At 46.6% G+C, this 25,640-nt stretch overlaps 2 protein-coding genes across 9 annotated transcripts; both read right to left on the bottom strand.

The window, feature by feature from the left end:
* Positions 1-1,328: 1,328 nt before the first annotated feature.
* On the bottom strand, positions 1,329-8,995 carry LOC122199127 (RNA-binding protein 4). 2 transcript variants are annotated; one of them, XM_042903865.1, is made up of 4 exons: positions 8,914-8,995; positions 7,511-7,933; positions 3,610-4,303; positions 1,329-1,766 (listed from the first exon to the last, which is right to left on the bottom strand). In XM_042903865.1, the coding sequence occupies exons 2-3, from the start codon at positions 7,920-7,922 to the stop codon at positions 3,618-3,620; spliced, it is 1,098 nt and encodes a 365-aa protein (XP_042759799.1). In that variant the 5' UTR covers positions 7,923-7,933; positions 8,914-8,995; the 3' UTR covers positions 1,329-1,766; positions 3,610-3,617. The 2 variants fall into 2 exon arrangements, with proteins under 2 accessions (XP_042759799.1, XP_042759800.1); XM_042903866.1 differs by lacking the exon at positions 3,610-4,303.
* Positions 8,996-9,019: 24 nt separating this feature from the next.
* RBM14 (RNA binding motif protein 14) lies at positions 9,020-25,114 on the bottom strand. 7 transcript variants are annotated; one of them, XR_006193346.1, is made up of 4 exons: positions 24,649-25,114; positions 17,713-19,177; positions 9,524-10,080; positions 9,051-9,107 (listed from the first exon to the last, which is right to left on the bottom strand). XR_006193346.1 is itself a non-coding variant. In XM_042903863.1 (3 exons), exons 1-3 carry the CDS (start codon positions 24,983-24,985, stop codon positions 9,088-9,090), a joined length of 468 nt encoding a protein of 155 aa, XP_042759797.1. In that variant the 5' UTR covers positions 24,986-25,114; the 3' UTR covers positions 9,039-9,087. The 7 variants fall into 7 exon arrangements, 6 of the variants coding, with proteins under 6 accessions (XP_042759798.1, XP_042759797.1, XP_042759794.1 ...); XM_042903863.1 differs by lacking the exon at positions 9,524-10,080 and having other exon boundaries at positions 9,039-9,107; positions 19,067-19,177; XM_042903860.1 differs by lacking the exon at positions 9,051-9,107 and having other exon boundaries at positions 9,477-10,080.
* Between the last annotated feature and the right edge of the window lie 526 nt (positions 25,115-25,640).

Raw genomic sequence — 25,640 nt, 5'->3', positions numbered from 1 at the left:
ATCAAAGTGGGCACCACCCTCTAAAAAGTGGCACTGGAAGAAAACCAACCTACCCAAAGATTAACAAAGACAAATGCAAGACAAAAGTACTTAGACTTTACTCATAATCTTGTTATTGACCACTTCTCATCTGTAGGAGCTAGTAACTCTTCCCATCCCTAATCCCCTTAACTCGACCAATAGTTTTCTTGGAACTGCTATCTTAATCACTAGCAATTATGTTTTGAGGATAAGAGAAATAAAATATTTTAATTGACAGAAAAATGGTTACTGGATTAAATGGAGTAACACATAAAAGACCAATCACGGGGTTTCACACAGAGCAAACATTTAGTAGTTACAAGTTTTATCCCTACAATTATTTCCATTTTGGCCAACTACCAATTAGAACCAGTATGGTACAAGCTTAAGCAGAAAAATCTGAGAAATCACCCAACTAAAGACCAGATCCTTTTTCTGATCTCCCATCACCACAACCCACCTTTCCAAAAGGCATATGGTAGGTACTATTTGTTGAGTGAATGATTCTAGAAAATATCCTACATCCAGGCCTACTATGTATGTTAAAACTGGAACCAAGGTACAGACAAAAAAAAAAAACAAAACAAAAAAAAACAACACAGTCTGAAAGACCATCTATTGAACCGTGGAACTAAGAGGCAGTGGTTCTTCTTTGCACTCACCCCCATGCTCATTATTAAACAATCTAAAGCTCGCTGCTGGGTTCTGTTTCTGTGCCAATCATTTGAAAGGCTGTAAGTACAAGTAACAAGGTGCTAGTGGGACCATTCAGGGCACTCTTTGGATTTTAGCACAACTATAAAAATAGATGGTGAGAGGCATCAGAAGTGTTACTTACTGGCCTAGGGTAGCAGCAGAATGCTGACAGAGCCACAACTTTGTTTCTCCATATGGCACGAAAACTGAAAGCTCATCTCCTATTCCCTCAAATACTTCCTTTTCCTAGAATTCGATCTTGGAAATAAATCAAACTAGATGTATTGACTAAGTGGTTGAAATGGTTATTAAGAGGTGGGTGAGGATTTATTTCTCAAGCAAGGAAAGACTGATATCTTGAAACCATGAACAAGTGGTTGGTTTCATGACAAAGGTGGACTAGTGGAAGGAAGTCTTTACTGGAATGAAGCTACCTGCCTGGGTTCTTCCTTTGGCACCTTTAAGACCTACCTATAATAAAAAAAAGTAACTGCAGTGATGTTCACCCAGGGCTGAAATGTCAAACTTTATACCCACCCCTTCTCTTCCAGGGACAAATAAAGAACCCAGACACAAGCCCAAGCAAGAACGCTCTCAAAGCACACATGCCCTAAGTTGAAAAACCATTTATTTCACTGGAAAAAAAAAGTGATCCAACTCTATGTGTCTACCCGCCACAAGCCTTTGGGCCAAAAAGACTCAGGAGCAGTGACACTCTCACCAAGGTCATTCCCAAGTCCAACACCCACCGGAAGCAGGAGGCAGGGAGACAGCACACCCCCCACCACAGTTTCTGCACGCAATGAGGCCTGCTGGGAGAACAGAACATAAATGGGAAACTACAGAAGTATTGAAGAACAGGAAGAACAGGAAAATGGGCAGGAAAGAGGAAAGGAAGAGGTGGTCTGAATTTAGCAAGGTAAATTAAGGTCCACGGTTCCTGAGGGACTGAACGTACAGAGCCGAGAACGTCCCGGAGATGGGGTACCACGAAGGGTGTATTCTCATGCACAACCGCAGCTCGGAATTTCAGCCCACACACATCCCACCTGCAAGAGAGCACAATACAGGGGCTTTACAGCAAAGCTCAAAAGGGCTTCCTACTTAAAACTTCAAAGAACATCTTTACAAACTCTGGTAACTTGACACTCCTTTTAAGTTTACTTGTACCCATCCCCAGTATCACAATAATCTCTAAAAGTAAATAAGCTTAAAGGCCAGAGAGAAACTGGGAAGGTCAAGCAATCCCAGACTGAGGTCCTTCTCTAAATTAAACAGCAAATATTCTTTGATGAGTGTAGGCAAACATAATTCATTTCTCTTGATGTTAACATCAGCATTCCTCAGAAAAGGTAATTCCATGTCCCAAATTGTCACTGGAGGGCAGGAAAGAAAAAAAAAAAAAAAAAGGTTCCAATTAGCTCTCTGGGGTAAAAGTCAAAAGTATGTTTGAATCTGGGTTTAGTACCAAGGTCCAAGTTAAAAATCATTCAAGGTCTAGTCAAAGTAGCATCAACTGAACAATCTTTAAGACCTGAGGGCATCCAACTCTGCCTAGGGAAGAAACTAAAGAATGTAGTAGAGGGCATATGTAATCTACATATCAAGTCATTCACGTTTCTTTTCCAGCCCTACCAGTGATTTTCTATCCAATAATCTCTGGCAAGTCACATACCTTCTGCCTTAACTAAAAGATGACAGAATATCACTCACCCTGACACTACAAAATTACAGATCAATGGTAATGTCTGGGACACACTGGGAACTGGGGGTTCCCCCAAAACAAAGGGTATCTGAGAATCATCATTTAATACAACAGCAATCTCAAAACACCTAGAGCCCAAAGCTGGCAAGTATCACAAAGAATATACTCAAGTAGAGCCAAATGGATCATGAGGCTCAAAATGTATAGTATAGGAAAAAGCCAGAGGACTCAAGGTAGAGCTGGTTCAAGAGTATTAAATGCCCATAACTAGTGGGAAGATGAAGGGAGTAATCTGCTTAAGGCAAAGCTCCCAACCCTGGTGTTCATTCATATTTATATCACCATATCCCTTGAAGAAGCAGAAAGGATGTCCACCAGAACTCTGTGGGACAGTTTAAAAAAAAAATTGAACAGAGTAAACAGGTTCTTTTATAGGACAGATTCAAAGATAGAGCAATAGGGTGGGCACTCTATTCAGGGAATAAATCTGAGCTGAGTGGAGAAGTTGGATTTGAATCTATGCCTCAGACTCCTTATTGAAAGCTTTATAAACTAAAAGATACCTTTTCTTCTCTCTGCCCAACTTACCATCAAAGAAGTTTTTTCTATAAAGCTCATAGGGAGTGAACTGTTCAGGAATGTCAGAAAACGCTGCTTCAAGATTAAGATGATGCCACCTGGATAGTCTTCACAGTAACAGGGACCTGAGCAGTGATGACTAGTTAACTAGTTATGGATTTTATATTACTCTAGGTCATAGCAGACCTTTCACATAGCACAAAGCAGAACAGGAAACTTACAAACCTTAATAATGTCACACACCTAGGAATTCAACAAAGGCTCTGAGAAACAGCACACCTCATTCTGAATAAATGGGTCCCAGGTTCAGTTCAATTACAGCACATAGGTGTGATCCAACATTCATCACACCATTCTTCATTTTTCCAGGCACAAATAGCATCAGATTGACTCCCAATACTAGGAGCCCTGGAAAAGTAGCCATGAGGGCTAAGGATGTTTATATATTTCAAAAAGTTAAGTAATTAAGGACTTCCCCTAGTCTCTGCCATGCTAGTAGTAACCTTACCCTAACCCCGCAAAAGCAAGCAAGCAGGGCAGCCTAACTGGAGCCTGTAGGCTGCAGGAGGGATGGCAAAACCAGAACAGGGGACACCCACCGCTCTCACCTCAAGCTTTAAAAAGCTGAATACCGCGCCCGATCCGCATACTGCTCCCGCTCATACCGGGCCATGTCGTACAAGGAATTCCGCGCGGCCGCCGAAGCTTGGGACAACTCACTCTCATGCCCGTAACCGTAGCCCTCTCCAACAGTGGGGACTGGGGCTGTAGCGCGACGCAGGGGGCTCCGATCCCGCCCGTAATATGAAGTGGAAGCTGCAGTAACAGCAGCAGCGGCTGCTGCAGCAGCAGCAGCTGTAGCAGCAGCAGCTCCTGAGGTCGGCAACAGGTGTCTATCGTAGGGATCGAGAGAGGTGGAGGTGAGGTGACTGGCCATGGCTGTGTTCTGGACTTGTGGCAGCTGGGACAGGGTCTGCTCTGCGTAATTATAGGCAGAGGCAGCTGCAGCTGCCACTGCCTCATAGGACCGGGCAGCACGGCAGCGCTTGTAGTAGGCATCGAGCGCTCCGTACGCGTTGTTGTAATACAATGAATCCCCATAGCTCATGGTGTAAGGTGTACGCACTGCTCCATATTGCTCATTATATTGCTCGGTAAAGTCTGCCACTCGGCCAGAACGATCTATCGGACACTCTTTGGACCAGTGCCCCTCTTTCCCGCACCGATAGCAGCCGCTCTGGTCTCCCATCCCGGGCGCAGTCCTAAGCCGGCTGGTGGACAACTGCACGTGCATTCGTTTGCCTTGAAGAAACAGACGCAAGAAGGGTTGCTATCACTCTTAGTCATAGCCCCCGCCCCTACCCCAGACACTGGTCATAGCAATGGCTTTACTTAGACAACACTAATGCAGGATTCCTTGCCAAAAGATTTTTTTTTTTAAATTACAAAAAAAAAAAAAAAAAAAAAAGTCCACTACATAAATTCAATACAATGACCTGTTTAAAGACAAAGATCAGTAAGATGAAGAAATGTTTCAGCTCTAACACTAGTTTAAAGCTTGGGCCCAATAATAAGCACCTCATCCTTTGCCAAGTAACTAGACAGAAACTACCCTGAACAATAGCCCAATGACAAAAGAAACTGTATGAGTGCTCCACAAGATTCTCACATTTCCAATCTTCACCATCAAGACTGATTTCATTAAGCAGGACACTACAAAGGCCAGTTCCCCAGTTCCCCACTCCAAAAATCAAAGAGAATAAGACCTGAAAGTTACCACCGATAGAGAATATAACCCAGACCTGATCCGTGACTGAATGTGATAAGCAAGTTTCAAGATTTGTGGGAAAATCACTCATGAATTGGGGGAAAAGGGACAATCATATGCATTGAAGGACTGCCTTCCCCTTTAACAGAGTCCTTTAAATTGTTGGTCCTGATATTCATTCTAACAATGATTCTTCACAATCTGACAACTTTAGGGACTTCCTGATAGGGTCTAAGGAAATAGGACAGGCAATTCACAAAATGCCTAAATTTTTAAAAAGATTATGAAAAACATGGAAGAAAAAGGGGAGGGAGATGAGAAAAATGGGGAGAATAACCAGTAGTATTAGAGGATCAAATAATTCATTAACAAGACTAAAGTACTTTTTCTCCTTAAACTAGGGATCTGAAAGATGGTAAGAACACACACTAAATACTACTTTTTGCTGAATATTACAATTTATATTCTAGAAATAAAAAAATATTACTTCTGAAAACTTAACAAAAGACACTTTTCTGAAGAAACTTAAGGTTTAAATCTTTTCGCAGGAACAGCTTTGACCTAATATGATCTACCAATTTATTGGTAAGCAAAATTCCAGGAAAAACTTCCAATGCAATTGGCTAGTATACCAAAACATGCAGATGATAAAGTGAATGGTTACAAGCAGAGGAGAGTCAACAGATAGATCATCTACTCATACAACGTTACAGAATCGGTAAATAGACAATTTCACATGCAAAATTAAAGTCCTGGGAAGCTAGAGAAGGAAAAGGGAGGTGGAAGGATCAAACTACCCCCCAAAAAATCCTGTTGTAAACATTACATCTATGTGTAGATAGACTGCAAGTTAGAAGCTTAGATACACAATTAAGTACTGAAATGCTTTAAAGTGCTCACCTATGTCCCTCTGGTATTTGCCCTCGGGGCCACCTTGGCACCTAACAAAACCAGAGAAAACAGGTGCAACCAAGGAACTAACCAAGCACATTCATGACATTAAGGTCGTTAACTAATGCCCTGATCTAAGGATGCGTCAATTCCAAAACCAGGAAAAGAAACTAAACCTTTAAAAATATTTACGATAGAGATCTTTAAAATGGGCAAACAAAAGAGAATACACCCAACACTGAGAAACTGAAAAACCATCTTAATAAATTCCATTGCTCCATATACACATAGAACTCTACTAGACAATACTAAGGAGAATGACTAAGTAATGAAAATATAAATAAGCAGAAATAGCACCACAGAGCCTACAGTTCATACTCAAGAGTTATGCATAAGGACAGGTTGTCCTGAGTCAGGACACACTGGTCTCCCTTTACACATGTACCTGCTACAATCAGAAGCTACCACCCACTCGATGACTGGATTGAAGTGGAGAAGAGGGTCCAAAAATTAGGTATTATACCACAAACCCTCCACAAAAGCAGCCTTTGCTCCCAATTAAGTTGTTGGCAGCAAGTTAATTCTCAACTTACCAATTAAAAAAGAAAAACAAACTAGACCTGAGAGACTAGTGACACTTTTCTTTAATAATGCACAGCAATACCCACGACACAGTGCACTGTTAAGTTGGGAGAACGACTGGACCTCCAGCTCTAAGAAAGGTCCAATCTAAGGGAAATAAACCCACAAAACAGGAGCAATGACTGAACAAGAGAGTACTCAGAAAAGGAAGCAGTAACTACCTTGTTTGGGCTAAAAAGGTTGGAATACAGTTTAAAAACGTAGCAAGGAATTATAGGACTACCCCGTAATTTGGAAGTAGTTACAATCAAAGGGAAAAAGCTCTTTTTTGCTACAGGGGACACAAGGGGATGGTGGGATGGAAGAAAAATTAGCAACTCACCATGGTTACCACACTCACCCTTCCTGATTGCCACTCTTGCCACAGGAGCTCAGAACTCAAACTAAGAAAAGATACAACTTTCCAAATAAAGCAACAATCCATACCATCACTCATACTGCCCTCTAGGTACACTAACAATCTAGTCAAGGCTCTAAGATAACACCCATCTAAGGGCTCTATTCACCAAGGATGTTGAGTCCACCCTCAAACAGTGAAAAGACATTGCCATTATTGCCCCCAAACCCCAATATCCCCTCCTCAGCAACTCCTGAAATCAGACTTTTATTCTGGAGTGACCTCATCCTCAAAACAGAACCTCTGGGTACAAGCATAACTGAAAAGGAACAAGAGCGATAGCCCTTTAAAAACACTAGTTATCTCAACACTAGTTATTTAATAACTAATTACCTTTGCTGGGAAGTTAGGAGTTGGGATGAGGTGGGGGAGCTTACCAGGGATTCTGCTCCCCAAAAGTGTTAAGACGCTTTTGGGTTTGTCAGGTTCTTCATATGTAAAATAAGGCATAATGCTGATACTGGGCTGAGGCAATAAATTCAGAGTGAACCACTAAAATGTGCTCTACTATCAAGAAAAAGGGAAGGAAAAAAAGATAAGTGGGAAAATCAAAGGAAAAGACTTCTGCACTAATAGACATAAAAGCCTTAAGAGTTCCAAACTAAAGCCACGGGTGTTTTCCAAAAGGGACTGGTCTAAGTTAAAGCCTCTAATTCCCATGCATTCTCCATTTTAAGTATATCACCCACAATGATTCACCGTCAGCCAGCCAACAGCTCTATTTGTACCCCCAAACCCCTCCCCTTACTTATCCAACCTATTTTCTGCACACAGGCTGTGTTCAGCCCTCTTCCCAAAGAGGGTGGTTCACCTTGAAACTCTGTGTTGTCAAGGCCCCTGATGGCCTCCACTGCATCCTCTGCCCGCTCCATGTGCACGAAGGCATAATCTTTCACGATGTCACATTCGATGACTGGACCATACTCCTCAAACTTGGCCCGAAGCTCTTTGTTGGTACAGGTGGGACTGATGTTGCCCACATGCAACTTGGTGGAGGTTTTGCTCTTATTCTTGCTGGCTTCCACATTGATGTTCACCCCATGCAGCTTGTAGTGGTGCAGGTTGCGTATGGCATCCTCGGCCGCCGTCTTGTCCTCTATGTGCACAAAGCCGTAGTTCTTAATGATGTCACATTCCAGCACCTTCCCATACTGCTCGAAGAGTGAGCGGATCTCCTGCTCTGTGGCCTCCCGGGGCAGGTTACCGATAAACAGCTTCACCATCTCGACACAGCCTGTGTGAGAAGAAACAAAATTTCTAACAAAAGACCTTAGGCTCACATCAGTAAAAACAAAAACAAACAAAAAACCCCCGGCCACCTCCTTTCACTCTAGCAAATATTTCCAGTTCTCCTCTCTCACACTCCCACCTCCACACAACAATCAAAGGAAAAGTGGAAATAAGGAGGCCTGCCACAATACCGGGTGTAGAACCCTAGAATGATGAGAAAATGTCTGTAACAGAAAGCTCCTTAGTAGACAAAGGGTTTGATAAGAGTTGGATAGCTTCTAACGAAAATGGAAATGAAAGTGAGAGCATACACGCAGCGCTGGGGATACTGGGCTTTTCTATCCACTGGGAGGTCAGAAAACGAAAGGTCTAACTGCAAGCTGCCTGGACTGACTACTGAAATTGTGAATCAGCTCTTCCTCCCGCAACGGAGTAAGTAGCCACCATTTCCGGAAAAGTGGGCCTTATAATAGCTTCATTTTAGGGTTTCCTTGGGAAGCAGTGAACGGGAGACCTGAGCCGGAGAGCAAGGCATGAGAAGACTACAGGAAGTGCAGGAGTGGGGAACGCCTCTGTCGGGGTGCTGTCCTACGAGCTCCTGCGGGATGGGGAGATGCGTGGCCTGAGAAAGGGGCTTCAGACTCATCAGTCAGACAACAATGTCTCACAGCCTAAGAAATTCTCGAAACAGGTTTCAATTTTTCTAAGTCTAAAGGAGCGCGGTAATCTCTATGGAAACCTCAGAGCAGGAAACCGAGCCAAGTCGGGTAGAGGGCAATGTGGGGATAAAGGAAGGTATTCTCGGGGGAGGTCGTGGGGGAAGGGCTGCTTCAGGCTTACCGCGCAATGCCCAGCACCGAGGTCGGCTCTCAGAGACGGGTGCGGAGGCCGTGACCCCACTAGGATACCCCTGAAGCCCAAAGGAGTGAGATAAGAAATTTAAGAGAGAAAAGAGAGGCAACGGAGGGGCTCGGAGTCTCTCACCCGCACGGAAACCAGCAGGGGCTCTTCCTCGCGGCGCAGACGCTTCTGACAAAACGCTAAAATGGCGACGGCCGCAGCAGTGACTCTGGGTAGAAGGGGAGGTGAGCCTACCACCGGATTGGCTGCTCGGTAAAGTTAAAGGCAGGCGTTCCCGTGGTTCCTCTTCCTGATTGGTTACCACCAACGCCAATTACCTGAGAGGCCGGGAAGAGGTGGAAACGTCAGTAACCCCTGAGCTTTTACGCGAATGCCAATGAGCGCCTATCTCGCGAAGCCGAAGTCACTGATTGGGTAAGAGGTCGGCGTGAGGGAGGAACTACAAACGTGGGCTTCGCCCGGGTGCGACCCGCCATTAGGCGGAGCGAGCTAAGGCTCCGGTGTGGCGGTCTTTAGCTTCGTGGCGCCAATTTTGTGAAGCTTCTGAAAGGTTTCGCCATCAACACGTGCACATCTTGACAATATCCCCCGCTACATTTTGCCTTCTCCAAATTTCTCCCTCTAAACTCCCAGCCACCACGCCTTCGCAGCCAGGATGCTACGAACCATAGCTTACGCAGACCCAAATGCCAGGTAAGAAAAATAACGAAGCGTCCCCACCGTAAGAACCAACCTCCTCCTTTGCCCAAGAATCCACACCGCAGCCCTCGGAGTCCCGGAGCTCCCCCCAGATCAAAACTACTGTCACGGGTGGTGAAAGGAACTCTGGAAACGGTTAATGGGCGCGGCTTCAATTAGGTTATAACGGTCCCAAGTGAGCCCGGTTGGAGGCCGCGTTACTTGGAGGCACTGAGGAGACAAGTTCCCTCGAGGAACCAGCCTCCCGGAGTGGGTCCAAGATGAAGAAACGGTTTCTGTGTGACCACGTAGACTGAAACACCCCCACCCCACCCTGAGAAAAAACTGGAGCAGCGAAGTTTTTTGTTTTATTTTATTGGGTGCCATGGGCCAGAGCTGTAGGTTTAAACTCCTAGAACCGACCTTAGAGGGAAGAGCCTAATCACATGAAGCTATAAACAAAATACAATAAAAACAGCATTCTCCAGAGCGTCTGGCCTCCCTCATCACATTTTCTTTCTCATCCTTTGGCTTCTTCACAGAATTCCATCCTCACTGAGCAAGCAATGACCCTTTGCAAGGCAGCTTTTGAGGACGGAAGTGGGGAAGGTGCTGGATGAAAAGAACATGATAAAAGCAATGAATTCTCTATGAGGAAGGGGATCATGAGTGGAGATGACATAACACACGACCGTCCACAGCAGCCCCAAAGGGGGAGGGAGGGCAGAAAGAGAAAGGAGTTGAAGTTATGGAAATGGGTTTAAAAACCTGACATGACTCAGGAACCAAATGCTGGAAAACCGGTCAAGAACTTACTCTAGAGTGGGAAGAGCAAAGGACCTAAAAACATCAAAATAATACATTTACAGATGTGGTCGACACTAATCTTGGTCCATTTTCATTGTGGATTCTTATGTACGGAATCTGAGTAAAGGCAATATAATCAGTGACGAAGAAAATCAATTCTATGTTAGTCAGCTGCATGTGTGTGCCCTTTTGAGGGGGCCGGCATCATGTGGGGTTCACCATTCAATCTGCAGGGAAACTCATCTGGTATAGAAATCCTCTTAGGTCCTTTCAGTTTGATCTTCCAAATTCTGTGTGTCCCAACAGCCCTGGAGATAAACTTTCTTCCAAAATACCAAAGCAGAGGAGATCAACTCGCTCTATAAAACTAGGAATCTGTCCAGGTCCAACGCAGAGAGGACTGGGAATATAAATCTCAGGATCACAATCCATGCTAGTTTGCAGATCACAGTACCGCCGCCCCCCCACACCCCCCCCCCACGCCCAATCTCATTACTTGATTTACCTTCTGAAAAGCCTTTAAGGTGGACTTATATTTGTTTCATTTTGCAAGCTCATCCAACTGTATAAAGCACATTAAATCATCCCCCTCTTCTTAAAATACACTGCACTGGAAAAATTTCACTTACCCTACCTGATCTGGTTCTTGCCAGAATCTCCTAATCTCTTTAACAACCCCCACTCGCCTCACCCCACTCCCACCCCACCCATACATACTATGCTCCACCCCACTGGCCTTTTTGTTCCAAGTTCATTCAGACTGGAATGTTCTTTCTCCAGGTGCTTCAGTGGCCACCCCATCTAGACATCCTCCTACTCCAAAAGCCTACCTTGGAACTCCATCCCATGACTTCATGTTATTTTTCCAAATACTTACCATCACTTGAAATCCTATTTGTTCATTCCATTTCTTTCTCCTACCTCCTACCTCCCATCAAATAATTTGTTCGAGGGCAGGGAGCTTTTCTTCTTCCTTACTCTATCCTCAGTGTTAGAAATGCACCTGAAACATGGTAGGCACCCAATTATTTGTTGACTAAGTTAACACAAAGGTGAATGCAGGAGTTAACTTCTTGGAAACCAAAAGGAGAAATGACGAGATTTTCAGTCAATATCAGCTTAAGATCATGGACACTTAGTTCTAAAAACAAGCACTTGATTCATGTCACCTAGTATACTTTCCAGTCTCCCTCAAACAGAAAAAGCAGGTGCCCAAAAGCCAGGGGGTAACCTATGCTACAGCTTTTCATCACCAGGATTACCAGTTTGACAAATGCTGCAAAATGAAGCTTTAGGCAGGAAGACATTTGTGGTTCGGCTGTCTCCACACTGATGTTCACCTATCCAACTCTATTTTACTGAGTACTAAAGGAGCTTAATACTCACCCCTTAAGGTTTATAAATTAAAGACATCTGGTCCAAATCTTCTACCACCCCAAGTATGCAAAATAGGATTGAATGCAGTATTTTAAAAGCACCTTGTCCAGGGGCACCTGGGTGGCTCAGTCTAAGGTTAAGCATCTGACTCTTGGCTTTGGCTCAGGTCATGATCTCATGGTTGGTGGGGTTCTTCGGATTTTCTCTCTCCCCTTCTCTGCCCCTTCCACACTCTCATTCTCTCTCAAAAATAAATGTACTTAAAAAAAAATTTTTTTTTAAAGCACTTTGTCCAGGACACTGTAAATACCATCTTGGTGATTCTTAATTTGCTGATCAGGTTACCAAGCACCTCAAAGGTAAACTGACTTCTTCAAAAAGTCATCTAGAAAGCAGGTATCTGTCATAACCAAGCATAAATATACATTCTGACTGCAGATTTTGAAAAGACAAAAGTGCTTGGAGCCTGGGCTCTTGAAAAGGAAATGAGGGACAAATCCAAACTTAGGGGGAAACACAGATATCTGTGAAAAACATTCAAATGTGAACAAACAAGCTATTCTTTCATACCTTTTGGGGTGAATATGTGTAATTTATACATGTTAATTACCGGCTCCTGTCCAGAAATGAGTACTGGTTTAATAAAAGTTCCAATTAAAAACCGGTATTCTCCAGGAATATTCAGACTGGCCTTCCTTGACTGAGCCAGTCAAGCAAACTTCCTAAGCCTCCAATCCCACTGGCAGCTACACTCTTAGCCTCCCCTTAATGTCTTTGCAGGTTCCCTACCCCTAACCTTTCTTTTCCATACCCAAGGAGAATATGATCCCAGGACACTGAACAGTGTTGCCTGAGACTGGACGTGACAAAAACCGGTGTGATCCATGGCCTACTTCACTCCTAGGTAGCACTCAGTTAAAAAAATCCACTGCTTCACTGTTGTTCTGAGTGCACTGAGTGCACTGTACTGCACTCACACCTACATCCACAGTCCTTTGCTCAGCTGTGTGACAGCTCCACCAGGCCACCCCAATCTCCCCAGAATGTCCTAATTCGGGTCTATGAGACGGCTAGCATTTAATAAGCAGTGACTATACATGAGGCCCCACACTTGTCACATGTTCTCATTTGATCCTTCCATGGCATTATAACAATTACAAGCAAAGTCCTAGACAGTTCAATTCAAAATGACTCAATTCCTTGATCTACTGCTTTCTAACCATATGATCTTACGAAAAGTTTCTTAAGGGGCACCTGGGTGGTTCAGTGGTTGAGCGTCCAACTTCAGCTCAGGTCACTATCTCCCAGTTCATGAGTTTGAGTCCCACATTGGGCACACTGCTGTCAGCCCGTTGGCACAGAGCCCGCTTCCCATCCTCTTTCCCCCTCTCTCTGTCCCTCCCCAACTTGTGCTCTCCCAAAAAAGAATATTTAAAGAAACATTACTTGATCTACAGCCTTAATTTCTCCATTTAAAAAACAGGTTTAGAAATAATGGCATTTGGGTTGCAATGAAGATTAAATGAAGTTACTGTATGAAAAGCACTTTATCAGTGCTTAGCAAGTGTTCAATAAATGTTTTCATCTATAAAATCTCCATTTTATAGATGAAAAACCTAAGACAGAGTTCCTGACAGGCCCAAGATTACACAACTAAGTGACAGAAACACAATTCAGACTCAGGAAACCTGATTTTACAGCCAACCCCCCCTAGTCATTCTGTGCCAAGTCAATTTTCCATTCAAACAAATCCCATCTCCGGAACATTTTAACTAGTGGAATTGCCCCTTATCTTCCACTACACTAGCATTGCTTATTAACCGTAACTAGTTCAGTGAGGTAGGTCCTGCCTCCCCACATTATAAATTCAAGGTCAGCCCAAGGGCTCAGCTACTTAATACTGTATTTCTGGCACTACAGACACAATATTTCAAATGATTTACACTACGTTTGAAGTAACTTTTAAGAACTACCCCCCGCCCCCAGAAAACTTGATTCTACCCTTTATGATCTAAAGGTAACTACAATTTAGGTGAATATAAATTTTTCACTTGCTTTACATCTTATCTTCTCTATTACCCAAACTTTGATTACATATACTAGTCCATAAATCTAGGAAATTATTTTCACTATAACCCAAATCATCCCCTATTAGGGTCAGCTTACTTGGCTTGATAGGACAAAATGACTGGAGAACCACCAGTCTATACATAGACTTTGGCCAAGCTTAACTGATGGGCAGGACTAGAAAAGCAGCCTACCCAGAGGGTGACCACTGAATGATACTTCCATTACCTCCACTAGAAGGGATGGGGTCCCAGGCCTACCCCAGACAGAATGTGAAACAAGGTCCAAACCTCAGAAGAGAATAGGCTGACAAGGCTAGAAGCCTCTATGTGGTCTCATTCCAGGAATAAATCATCTTTAACTTCTCCAATGAAGGTCAAGTTGTAGAGGTGATAGATGCAGGAGTGCAAAACCTGGGAGTCCACATTCCCCACCCTCTTATCCCAAAACACCCATTAAATGTATGTCCTCCCATTCACTCAACCCAACCATCTCCAAGTTATAGGACCCAAGAACTCAGAAATCCACAAAAAGCAAAGTATGAAGAGTGGGCTACAGGATTAACACAGGTGGCGTAATTTAAATAAAAGAGAAAGAAGGAAATTTTAAAACAATCTGCAAGAAAGAAGAGAATGACAAATGATTTAGCTTTGTAACCTCTTCTGCTTGAACAACGAAAACCTTGAGGGCTGAGGCAGCAAAGGCATCAGGACCTAAAGATGTTAGGCAGTTAAGAGTGATCATCTAGGCCACATCACTCTGAAGAACTTGGGCTGCAATAAAGAACATCAACACTGGCCCCAAGAGCACACTAAGCTGTTTTTCACAGGAACCATAGGATTGGAATAGTGGCAGAACCCTCACACTGGAGAAAGGAAAACAGAAAGCCATATGACAAAGAAATATTACAAATGCACAGGCCACAATCACAGCCCTGTAATCAACCAACCCCTCTATTTTCCAGAGTAATAACCAGAGCTAAGTTTGTTAGCTTGGTCCTCAGATCACCCCACCCTCCCTGCAGAAGTGACAAGAAACCTATCAGACTCCCCCCTCCCAGTCCTTCAAAGAAATGAAAAGGAGCAGCAAAGCACCTGGAGGTAAAGCAGTGAGCAGAAAGAGCAAGGAAAGAGCTATGGCCCCAGTACCCCACCCCCCAAGATTACCCCAGTTACCATCCACAAGAGCTCATTCTTATAAAGATCATATGCTTTTTTGCCCACTGGGCAGAGGGAAGGGAACACTTGGGGCAAACTCCTCTGTCACAAGGCAAGTTCCCAAGGAACCAGTGAAAGGCAGAAAAGAACCCACCTGAACTCCACTTGATTGACACACACAATTCCCCAAAACCACCTTGCCCCAAAAGGCTCCCAAATCAAATCTCTAAAGCCCCCTTTCCCAAAGGAACAGCAGTAGGTTCCTACCCAACCAGTCTTCTGTTCACTCATTTATTGGTGAACCCAAGCCTCCATTTTGTCCCTGGCTGGAACTTTTTTTTTTTTTTTTTTGCCCAGGTCCTCTCAACCCCAGTCCCAGAATAAAAGTACAGAAAGAATCTTCAATTTCTCACTCTATCCCAGCATCCCTACTTGGGTTATGCTTGTACCTCACCCCCCTTTCCAGTCTGTGAGGACACCTTCAAATATAAATCCAGGAAGAAAACATCTGGAAACCCTAACAAATGGAGACGGGGTAAGTCTCAGGGAACTGATGGCAGAAGATGGCAGGACGCAGGAAGGACACTCCATGGTGATGTTCAACAGGCGAAATACCAGGTTTATGGCCATATCCCCCATACCTGCTTCCAATCGTCCCTGCTCCTCCTCTCTCCAACCACAGGGAAGAACCAGACAGACACCACCCTTACCCCACTACTGGCTCCTTTCCGGGTCCCAGCTCCAGCACTCACTCAAGCCCACTGCCTGAAGGATCCACTAGCCTTATAAGCACCAAAGCAGTCCATTTCCCCACTTCTCACTTGAGAAGCCATACCCCAGAACCATCCTGCTTGGAGCACAGGTTGTTTCCGAACTGGAGATAAATCAGGGGGAAATGGGCAAATAAACTTACTGCACTTGGTGTGATTAATTCAACTTAAGGGCTGAGGAAGTCCAAGCAACTTGGTCTGGACTCTCCAGTCCTAAAGATGGCAGACTAATGGGACGACGATGACCTAAATCCCTCTGGGCAGCAGGGAAATCACTAGTTCCCACATACAAACCCCTTTCCTCATCTGCCCTGGATTCTCCAGCTGCCTTTCCTTTAGCTGTCATGTCTTCCTGGATGTCAAACTGGCTTCTCTGAAACTGAGTGCAATCAAGACAATGACAACCAGGTTTCCAAACTGCAAATTGCCCCAAGTTTTATTTGTAGTCCATACAAAAGGGAAAAAAAATTAAGGTTTTCTAACACCACCTACTTGGGGAGATGGGGATGTGGGACTGTGCCACTCAGCATCAGCTAGAACATCAGGGGGTCAGTAGGGATTTGGACATATACCGACCGTCCCGACAGGAACTCAGTCTCAACACAGTCTATAGCGGGACAAAGTCAGGGCCCCCTGGACTGCTGGCACACTGGCGCACAGGAAATGGTTAAGCTAACCTTTTCCTGGCCTCCCTCACATCTAAAAAGAAAAAGGCGCCGCCGACCTCAGTTGCAGGTTGCTTCCCCATCCAGACGACCTTAAATATCGCGCACAAAAATAAAAGGGAGCCAGGAAAAAATAAAAACATAAAAGAAATTCCCATCCTGGGGAGATGGGAGGCAGGGGAGAGGGGAAACCGCAGATCTAGAGCCAGTAGCAAGATTTGCTGCTGAGGCGAAGGAACAAAGTAGGTTACTGCCGAACACTCAAAAGGATCATCTCCTGGGGAAGGCCCACAGGGTAGAGGGGATGAAAAACCGCAAACGGGAGAGGTATGGGCCAGTGGTTATAACCTGGGCCTGCACCCTACCCGACCTCTCCTCTCCTTCCCTCCCTGTGGTGCCCCATGCCAGGATGGCCCTACATGCGGCGCTGGTAGCCAGAGTGCATCTGAGCTGCCCGCAGGTAATCATTATAGGAGCCCGAATAGCGTGCGTAATCGGAATGGGCATCGGGCAGGCGACGGTAATCCAGCGAGGACTTTGTCGGCGAGCGGCGGAACGAAAGCTGCGACTCTGATAAACGGCGGTAATCAGAGAGCTCGGCTAAACGCCGGTCGGAACCATACCTAGTCGAGAGAAGAAGACAGTTGGTGAATGAGACAATTGAGGGGAGGGCTCCAGGTGGGCATGGGGGAGATGCCAATAGGGATAGGGAGGGTGTGATCAGATTGGTCTCCAACAAACAAGATTTTGTCCGAAGGCTCATCACCCTATCCAGGGCAAGAAATCAAGCCTGGTTCAACCAGTGGGAAACCAAGCCCACCACTGAAGCCCTCCCTTCTCAACTGGCCAAGGTAGATTTTAGTCTACATTCCCAAACCACAAACAAATTATCCCCACCCTGGGCCCTACACAGAAAGACCTTGGTTGTTTATCAACAGAACGGCGGACGAAAGCAAGGTCCCCAACTTCCCAAAGAGTGGACGCACCTCATACACCTTGCCTTCAGCCAGTGAGTGCCAAAGGGACTACTCTTTCAAACCCACCCTACCAAAGCCAGGACAACCACATAACAGGCTTAAGGATCCTTGAGACGGTGGGAAAGGCTATGGGCCACAATCTTGCAGGCAGTAGCTCCAATGGCACTTGGGGTAGCCTAGACAGGTGACACTTTTCCCAGCCTGACTAGCTGGTACCACCCCAGGCTGAGCACTAATGCTCCACCTGAACCCTGGTGATCAAAAAAGTTTACAGACATCACCCCCCTCGGCCTTTGGACATCCCATGGGAGTAGATGAGAGAAGACCAAAGGAGGGGCCAATGGCTCCAGTTTCCCTCCCATGCCAACCTCAGCCCCTTGCCCTAAGCCCCAGCTGGGGGCAGAGGCGGGGGGGCATACAGTACCTTTTCGACATGGCGACAGCCTTTTTGTAGGGATCGTCGTAGCTGGCCCGGGGTGGGGAGAGACGGGTACGCTCATAGGGCGGCGGGGTGCTGTTGGCGTTGGCAACGGCCCCCTGGGACATGGACAGGTAGGCTGCAGACGGCTGACCTGCCCCATCGTAGGCATTGCCCGGCTGGCCACGGTAGGAGGCAGCAGCCTGGGGATGCTGCTGGGCAGCATAGGAAGCAGCCAATGAGGCTGACGACTGAGCGCGGTACGGAGCTGCCAGGGTGGCAGAAGGCTGGGCCCCATAGGCAGCTGCAGCACCATAGGAGCCAGTGGCCGCAGCAGCTGATTGAGCCCCATAGGAGCCTGACAGGCCCATCGATGCTTGAGCCCCATAACTATTCAGCTGGGTCTGAACAACCGGCTGGGCCCCATAGGAGCCAGCCATTGGGGTAGTGGCTTGTGCAGCATAGGCAGCTGGTTGGCTGGCATAGGCAGCAGCTGTAGCTGGCTGTGCCACATAGGCAGCCGGCTGGGAAGAGTAGGAAGCAGCCTGCTGTGCAGCATACGGGGCAGACTGGGCATTGTAAGAGGCCGAGGGCTGGGCATTGTAAGAAGCTGCCTGGGCCCCATAAGCAAGTGAGGAGGCTGCAGACTGGGCTCCATAGGAGGCTGCCTGGGCCCCATAGGAGCCTAGGGAGGAAGCTGCTCCCTGGGTGTTGTAAGAGGAGGCAGCCGCACGAACCCCATAGGAGGAGGCAGCCTGCGCACCATAAGAGGATGGCTGGTTACCATAGGAGGCAAGGGAGGAACCCTGAGCCCCATAGGAGTTGAGCGAGGAAGCCGCAGCTGGCTGACCCCCATAGGAGGAGAGGGCTGAGGCCGAGGGCTGAGCTCCACCATATGGGCCAAGCGAGGAAGCTGCAGCAGACTGGGAGCTAGGACTAGCCAGCTGGCCCCTGTATGGGGCCCCAAGGGAGACAGAGGGCTGAGCGCGGTAAGAGGCTGCCTGGGCTGTCATGGGCTGAGTCCGATAGCCGACACCCAAAGAGGCAGAAGGCTGGGCCCTGTAGGCAGCTCCCAACGACACTGAGGGCTGGGCCCGGTAGGTGGCTGGCTGGGCCGTCAGGGGAGCCACATAGGAGGCTCGGGGAGGTGAACGGCGCAGGGGGCTGCGGTCGCGACCAAAGAAGGGTGGTGTGGGCTGACGGGCTTGCCCATCAAAGCCACCAGTGCTGTTGCCAAAAGCCTGCTGGTAGTCGAAGGTGGCAGAGAAGCCACCAGTTCCAGGGAATGCCGTATCCCCAGCCCCTGGTTTCTTGGTCTTGTCCCCAGACTGGATAGCCAGGCCGGGCCCCTTCTTCTGACCCTTGGTTGAGAGTTCCACGTTGATGCGCTTGCCCTTCACTTCTTTGCCGTTGAGCTGCGCGATGGCGGCTTTGGCATCTGCTTCCTTCTCCATGTGAACAAACGCGTAGTCTGATAAAGCAGCAGACAGAGGGTTAGCGATTAGGGGGGCAGGGCATGCTACCTGATGGGTCCCAAACTGGACACACAACAGCACCCAGCTGTTGCCAGCTACCTCCAGGCCTCCAAACCCTCCTCTCCAGGAGTAGGTCATAAAACATGGTTCCCACATAACAAAGCTTCTGTCTCAAGCGGTCACCTTTCCCTACGTGTTCTCCCTATTCTCCCCTTTCCCCCGCCACATCACTCAACTCAACTCTCTGGTGAGAGAAGAGCAAAGATGAACTGCAACACAGGATAAAAATCTTCACAGCTCTCATGAGTGTAAATAAACCACCAGACAAAACACAGAAAGGGTTCCTGGATCACTCAATTATTTAGCATTCTCTAACCCAAGGTCACCAAACACTACTGCTCACCTTTGAAGCTTAACTCTGAAATACTGGAAATGACCACTTATGTCTTGGCATGACCCGTATCTCAGCCCAGGGTCCAACTAAATCAAGAAAATTAAAGTGCAGTGCACAGTTCATGAACGTTCTCCAATTTTTTTTTTTTCAGAGTACTTCTGTTCTCAAAGTACTTCCATGCATTGGCCTTCACTTGGGCCTCACAACAATCCTGTGAGGTACGCAGAGCAAAGCATCATTATCTCCATCTTACAGGTGGACAAATGTGCTCAGAGAATTTGTACGGCTTGCTCTAAATCAAAATGTCTTGAACCCAGGAACAGAATCCTAGCTCTTCCTTGCCCTTTCACTACACCAGTCTATCCCTGAGAAGTCAATATATAAAGCGAGACCATATTAACACAACAAGAAATTCAAACTTACAAAAGGAGAAGCTGGAACTCATGTAAGCCAATGAGGCGTGGGAATGGAAACCGAGCCTCTTGGCTGAGATCAGGCCCAAGCCTCTATCCCCCAGGCTACATTATATCCTCTACTGGTTCCTCTTCAAAGTACAGACGTATACCTTACCCCCTTGGGCTCCTGTTCACAGAACAGACAGTTTACAGGAAAGATCTTGTTTCTTAAGCTTCAAGGTGAGAAATTGCAGTAAGTGCAGCTTGCAGGCTCTGCTAAATAGGTTACCCCTGAAGTCCTCATTCAGGATTTGAATGAACTGTGGTGGGATATAAGCTTAAGATAGGATGTTGATCTCAAAGTCCTACTCATCTACCACACAGGAGAAAATTTTAGAAAGGGGAGTGGGAAGAAATTCTTATTCATGTCCAAAATCACATATCACAATGGTGCAAGCAAGATCTGAAAAACAATGATAAGACCATGCTCATGGCAAATAAGGCCATGCACTTAAACCCATCTGGATCCATGGCTACTTAAGTACCAAGTACCAAGATACCATCTCACATCAATTTAGGAAATGAAAAACTACCTAGATGAAATCACCAGGTTCCATTCCTGCAGATAACAAATCCTTTTAAACGACCTCTAAACAAGCATCCTAATTTCTAGATTCATACTGGGATGCCCTCTCTGGCTGCTCCCAGAAAGCAAGTCATTTTTCTTCTTGTGAGGCAATGCCACCAACCTGCTTCTCATAGAAATGAAAAAATAATCAACAAGGCATAAATCAGAAGTATGGTATGCACAAGGAATGCTTGGTTAGGCACTTAAAAGCCTCAATTATAGATCCAGATATCTGCCCTACCCACCTCCAAGTTAGGAGATTCAAATAAGAAGATAAAAGCGCCTTGTAAAATATAAATAGCTATATGATAACAAAGAATTATGACGATTATTCAGGCCTAGGAATAACCACAGGCTTCACTCCCTACAGAATATTATCTTTTATCTCTAATAATAAAAAACAAAAGCTACCATACCATTTATACATGCAAACTTGGAACCTGCCAGGGAGGATTAAAAAAACAAAATCAACTATCACAACTCTCAGTCCTCACACCCCCATGGTTAGAACCTGATTCCTTACCTGCCAATTAAGGCAAAAGTGTTCCTTTCAGCCTAGCCACAGAGTACTAGAACTGTCTTATGATCTCTCATCTCCACTTTGGGTAGAGGGAATTAAAAATAGATACTGGTGGTCAGTGATGTCTTTAAAAGCAGAGACTGAGCTGACCCTCCAGAGAATGCAAGGACAAACAAAAAGTGGGAGCTTATAGGCAGATTAAGGGAAATGGAAAAAAAACCTCCAGGCAGTGTGAGAGACTATTAATGAATGATATTATAGTCCTGGCTAAACTATCCACAAATTCCTGAGACCAGAACAAACTAGGGGAAAAAAAACACCCAACAAAAACAACAACAACTTCAAAAGGTTTACAAGAGCAACAGGACATCCCACTGTCTACTCCCTACCTTAGCCAGGTTTTATTAAGAAACCAACCAAGTTGAAATTTGAGAACTGAGATTTCACATGTACAATTTCAATTTACCACCCAGAGGAGTTCTAGAAACTGATTTTTTTAAAAGCCCTCAGATACAATTATAACCAATTTACATCAAAATGTTCCTAATCCTGACATTAAAGAGAAGTGTGACTTAGTGATCCAGCTGACTCAATTGTATCAGGGTTAACCCTGTTACAGCCAGAAGCCAAAATCAACACCTAACCCTATCAAAGATGCCCAGGAATCCAATTACTCCTAGGACGATGAAAAACCAGAAACCTAGAGAACTCTGCTTGGAAAGCTAGTTTAAGAAACAGTAACCTGTGAGGGAAATCCACTGCATTTAAAGGCACTAGAGCAAGCAATGTTTTACAGAGATCACCTATTGGTCTGGTGGCATCACAATTCCTCTAGAACCAAAGTTAAGAGAATCCAGAGTGGCGCCTCAGTGTCTCAGTCAGTTAAGCATCCATCTCTTGATTTGGGCAGAAAAAGGAGTTTTCCTATCTTGAGAAGAATTAAAAACCTCTAACTTTACACTACAGATTTGTGTATAGGAGGAAAAAATGGCCACCCACCAAGAAAAAAAAAAAGGAAACAGTTTCCTCTTCTGCCTTTCACACCTCCCCTGAAGCCTAAATGGTTCCTAAAGCTGTCAGCAACTCTCATACTTCATCTTTGAACACCCAATAGCTGTGGAGAGTGGTTACAATCCACTGTTGCCACGGAGATTTTTGCTTCATAAATCAAATCACATAGAAGCTTCAGGGGTAACCAAGCAACTATGTTTTTCCCCTATGAAATGAAATAGAACTGGTTGTCTTATGCAACCTTAAGCTTCTGTGCTTTTCAAAGACCTGACAGCCAACACCAGAGGACTCGATCATCGAATGCCCATTCCCAACCCAAGAAATGCGTTTTTATAGAGCCAGAGCCAGTCTCTTCTGCTACATTCCCAACTTAAAAGCCACACTTTCTTTCACCCCAGAGAAAAAGAAAAGCATCAGTGGAGGACAAGACAGTCAAATCTTTCCCAAAGTCTCTCACATCAAAGTATAGCAGAAGCTCTGTTACTTACCAGGATAACCACAAATAACAACTAACCACTACTGAGGAAGTTTAACACATTTCTGGGTGTTTACAAAAGGACAAAATAGACAAAACTTTCACTCTCTCGGAGTCAGCCAAGAGTTCTACAAACCACATGCAGTTATACACTTCACCCTCCCCGCCACTGTCACTTGGTATCAGTCCAGAGCGAATCCGGGCAAATTTTTAGTTTCCTCTACCACCTGAAAGCAAGTTTCTTGACCAATGAGTTCCATGGAGACTGTCCCCCTCAGATGTTAGTTTCTAGACTCCCAATCTAGTAGCCATCTTGCCTAAGAACCGCAAAAGACATGTGGTAGGTCAATTAACACAGAACTGTCATCAGGATCATGTACCCCCACTGGTTTCCTGGCCAGATGCCCAATCTGGAGTCCTTCCTACTCTTTAAACAAAGCAAAAATCAATGCACCATACAGCCTGCCTTAAGAGCACCCAGCAGGAAAGCCCGATTCCGGAGAGTCGTGGACTGGCATAACCTGAGTTGAGGAAAATAGAATGCAATATTAATGCAGAACAAGAACTGCTCTTAGTAGTGGAGACTACAACCCTTTACGCTTCCCCAGCTGCAGAAAGGACAAGGAATGGCCCCCAAAATATGCCTTATTAGGACAGCAAATGAAGTGTCTTGGTGGAAAAAGGCACCTGCACCCATTTAGTTCCTATCCCCAAAACTTTTCAGAGTATGGGTAGGTATGAATTCAACACCAGGAGTAGGGCATCAGATACTCCCCCAGGTTGCATCCTTGAAGATGGCAGGGCAAAGTTAATTCTGATCTGTTCACAAGAGGAACAGAGACTGGCCACATACACAAGGACGATCCCACCAAACCTTGCCAACATAAAAGAAAAAGAACTTACAGGATAGGAACCTAGACTACAAAAAAAGTCAACTGGGTCCCAAAAAGGAAGCCAGACCTAGATTACAGTGATACATTTTCCTCAAAGAAAAGGCAAACTGGGGATCTGCCCTAAGAATTAGACTACTCCAGCAAAGCCGATGAACAAGTAAATTTGTTTAGCCAATGTTTAACGAAGACCTCTCACACACCCCTCTCCACGTCCCCCTCAGCCACAGAGTATATGCCCCTTTGCAAAATCACCAAGTTATAAAAGAACACTGCCCTGAGGGCATGGGCTTGGCAAGTAAAGGCTAAAGAGAAGAGGCCTTCATAAAACAAGCCTCCTTCCCCATTCAAAAGATCGGGGTTTTCAGTTTATATATATCTATATCTATAGTAGAATATAAATATATAGACATACCTATATAGATATAGATATATACATACAAAATCGATCCCAAGGAAAAAAAAAAAAACAAACCCAAGTTTGAGGGACTTGGAATACAGCGTTGCCACGCCTAACCCACCTAACAATGTTGAAAGGCCAAAGTGGTTCGGAAGGGGTCCCTCCTGTACCCACGAGTAACTATATACCCATGAGTAGACCCATGCCACACAATGCTAAAAAATCCCAGCCCGAGAAACGTCCAAGGGCCCCGTTACCTTCCGCTCGGGAGCATTCATCGGCAGGGAACACGAGGGTGGCCTTGGGGCGTCAGCCCCCACCTTTTCCCTCTTCCCTTGCTCTGACCGACGTCTGGAGAGGAAGTGGGGAAGTGGCGAAATCTTCCCCGCTCCATGATCCGGCTTGTGCCCGTCACTTCCCAATTTCCGCTCGGTGCCAGGCCCAGGAGACCAGTGGAAGGCGCGCCCCCGGTATACTCGCAAGTCTCTCAGGCGCGTCCCCGGCCCCGTAGCTCGGCTCACAGTGGCCGCCGAACCCACCCAGAGCCACTTCCTCCTATCTGGAGAATGGTGACTGGACCGCAGGGAAGGAGGGTGGCTCTACCCATCGCGCCCCCAACACCTCCGGCCTCGCTCCCGCGACTTCCCCACCCTCCCCAACCGCGCGGTGACCGACCCCCGGGAAAGGGGCGTGGCTAACAAGCAGAGTGCCCAGAGCGCGCCCGCGCCCCCGCCCCCGCGCGCCTCCGCGTTACCTTTCACCACGTCACACTCGATGACGCGTCCGCGGCGCTCGAAGAGGCTGCGCAATTCCTGGCTCGTGCACGCAGCCGACACATTGCCCACGAAAATCTTCCAAGTGTTAAGAGGCCGTGGGCGCGACATCTCCACCACGAGCGCGCGCCCAGGCCGCAGCTCGTGGCCGTGCAGGGCCTCGATGGCGCGCAGCGCGCCTGCATTCTCGCGCATGTGCACGAAGGCGAACTGTTTCATGACGGCGCAGCTCATGACCGTGCCGTAGGGCGCGAAGAGGGCTGCTAGCTCCTCTGGCGTTGTATCTGCCCCATCGACGTTTCCCACGAATATCTTCATTTTGCCGCCGCAGCCGCCTTCCCGGGGAGCCGGGACCTCTCCTCCAGCGACAGGCAAGACGTCCGACCGGCCGGCAGTCCTCCCCAGGAATGGCTGGCGACCGAGAACCCCGCCGCGCAGGCGCTCTGACCAAGCCAATCGGGGCCCGCATCCCGCGCGACCCGCAGCCAATCAGAGAAGCTGAAAGAAGATGCGCTCAGGCGCAGCCAATCCCAGAGGGTCTGGAGCCCGCTTGTTAGCCGAGGGGGCGGGAAAGGGACGGCGGCGCGCGACCAACCGCCACTGCCGGGGGGAGGGGGGAAAAGAAGGGTTGGAGAAGGGGGAACGCGCGCGGGGAACGTCGGCGGCCTAGAGGCCTACTCGGTGAGACGGCCTCTGGCCCGGGTGGGGCAGGGATCGGCGGACCCAAGGAAAAACTTTGTTCAGCCGGAAGTCAGAGCTCCTCCCATTCTGACTGCCTAGGCCAAACCCGCGCCTGGAGGTGGCAACGAGCTTGTCCACGAGAGGGTCGGGCCTGGCGGAAGAAACCAGGACAGCCGCCTTCAGTCAGCTAACTGTCCCCTCCGAGACTGCTGGGCTGTCTGAGGGGCCTGAGAGGCATTTGCCCCGGAGGACCCTCGTGCTATTAATTCATTCTTTGGAAACACATTCCCTG

This window comes from Panthera leo, chromosome D1 (genome assembly GCF_018350215.1).
Source record: "Panthera leo isolate Ple1 chromosome D1, P.leo_Ple1_pat1.1, whole genome shotgun sequence".
Taxonomy (NCBI): Eukaryota; Metazoa; Chordata; class Mammalia; order Carnivora; family Felidae; genus Panthera; species Panthera leo.
This window is presented reverse-complemented; position numbering and strand designations above follow the sequence as displayed.

What these genes read in the sequence shown, in the direction of transcription:
- LOC122199127 (XM_042903865.1), bottom strand. Translation starts at nt 7,922, where the DNA reads ATGGTGAAGCTGTTTATCGGTAACCTGCCCCGGGAGGCCACAGAGCAG. An exon ending in TGACAACACAGAGTTTCAAG is followed by an intron (nt 4,304 to 7,510) that starts GTGAACCACCCT and finishes TGTTTCTTCAAG; the next exon opens with GCAAACGAATGCACGTGCAG.
- RBM14 (XM_042903859.1), bottom strand. Translation starts at nt 24,985, where the DNA reads ATGAAGATATTCGTGGGAAACGTCGATGGGGCAGATACAACGCCAGAG. An exon ending in CGAGTGTGACGTGGTGAAAG is followed by an intron (nt 19,178 to 24,648) that starts GTAACGCGGAGG and finishes CTGCTTTATCAG; the next exon opens with ACTACGCGTTTGTTCACATG. An exon ending in GCTGTCGCCATGTCGAAAAG is followed by an intron (nt 16,935 to 17,712) that starts GTACTGTATGCC and finishes TCTCTCGACTAG; the next exon opens with GTATGGTTCCGACCGGCGTT.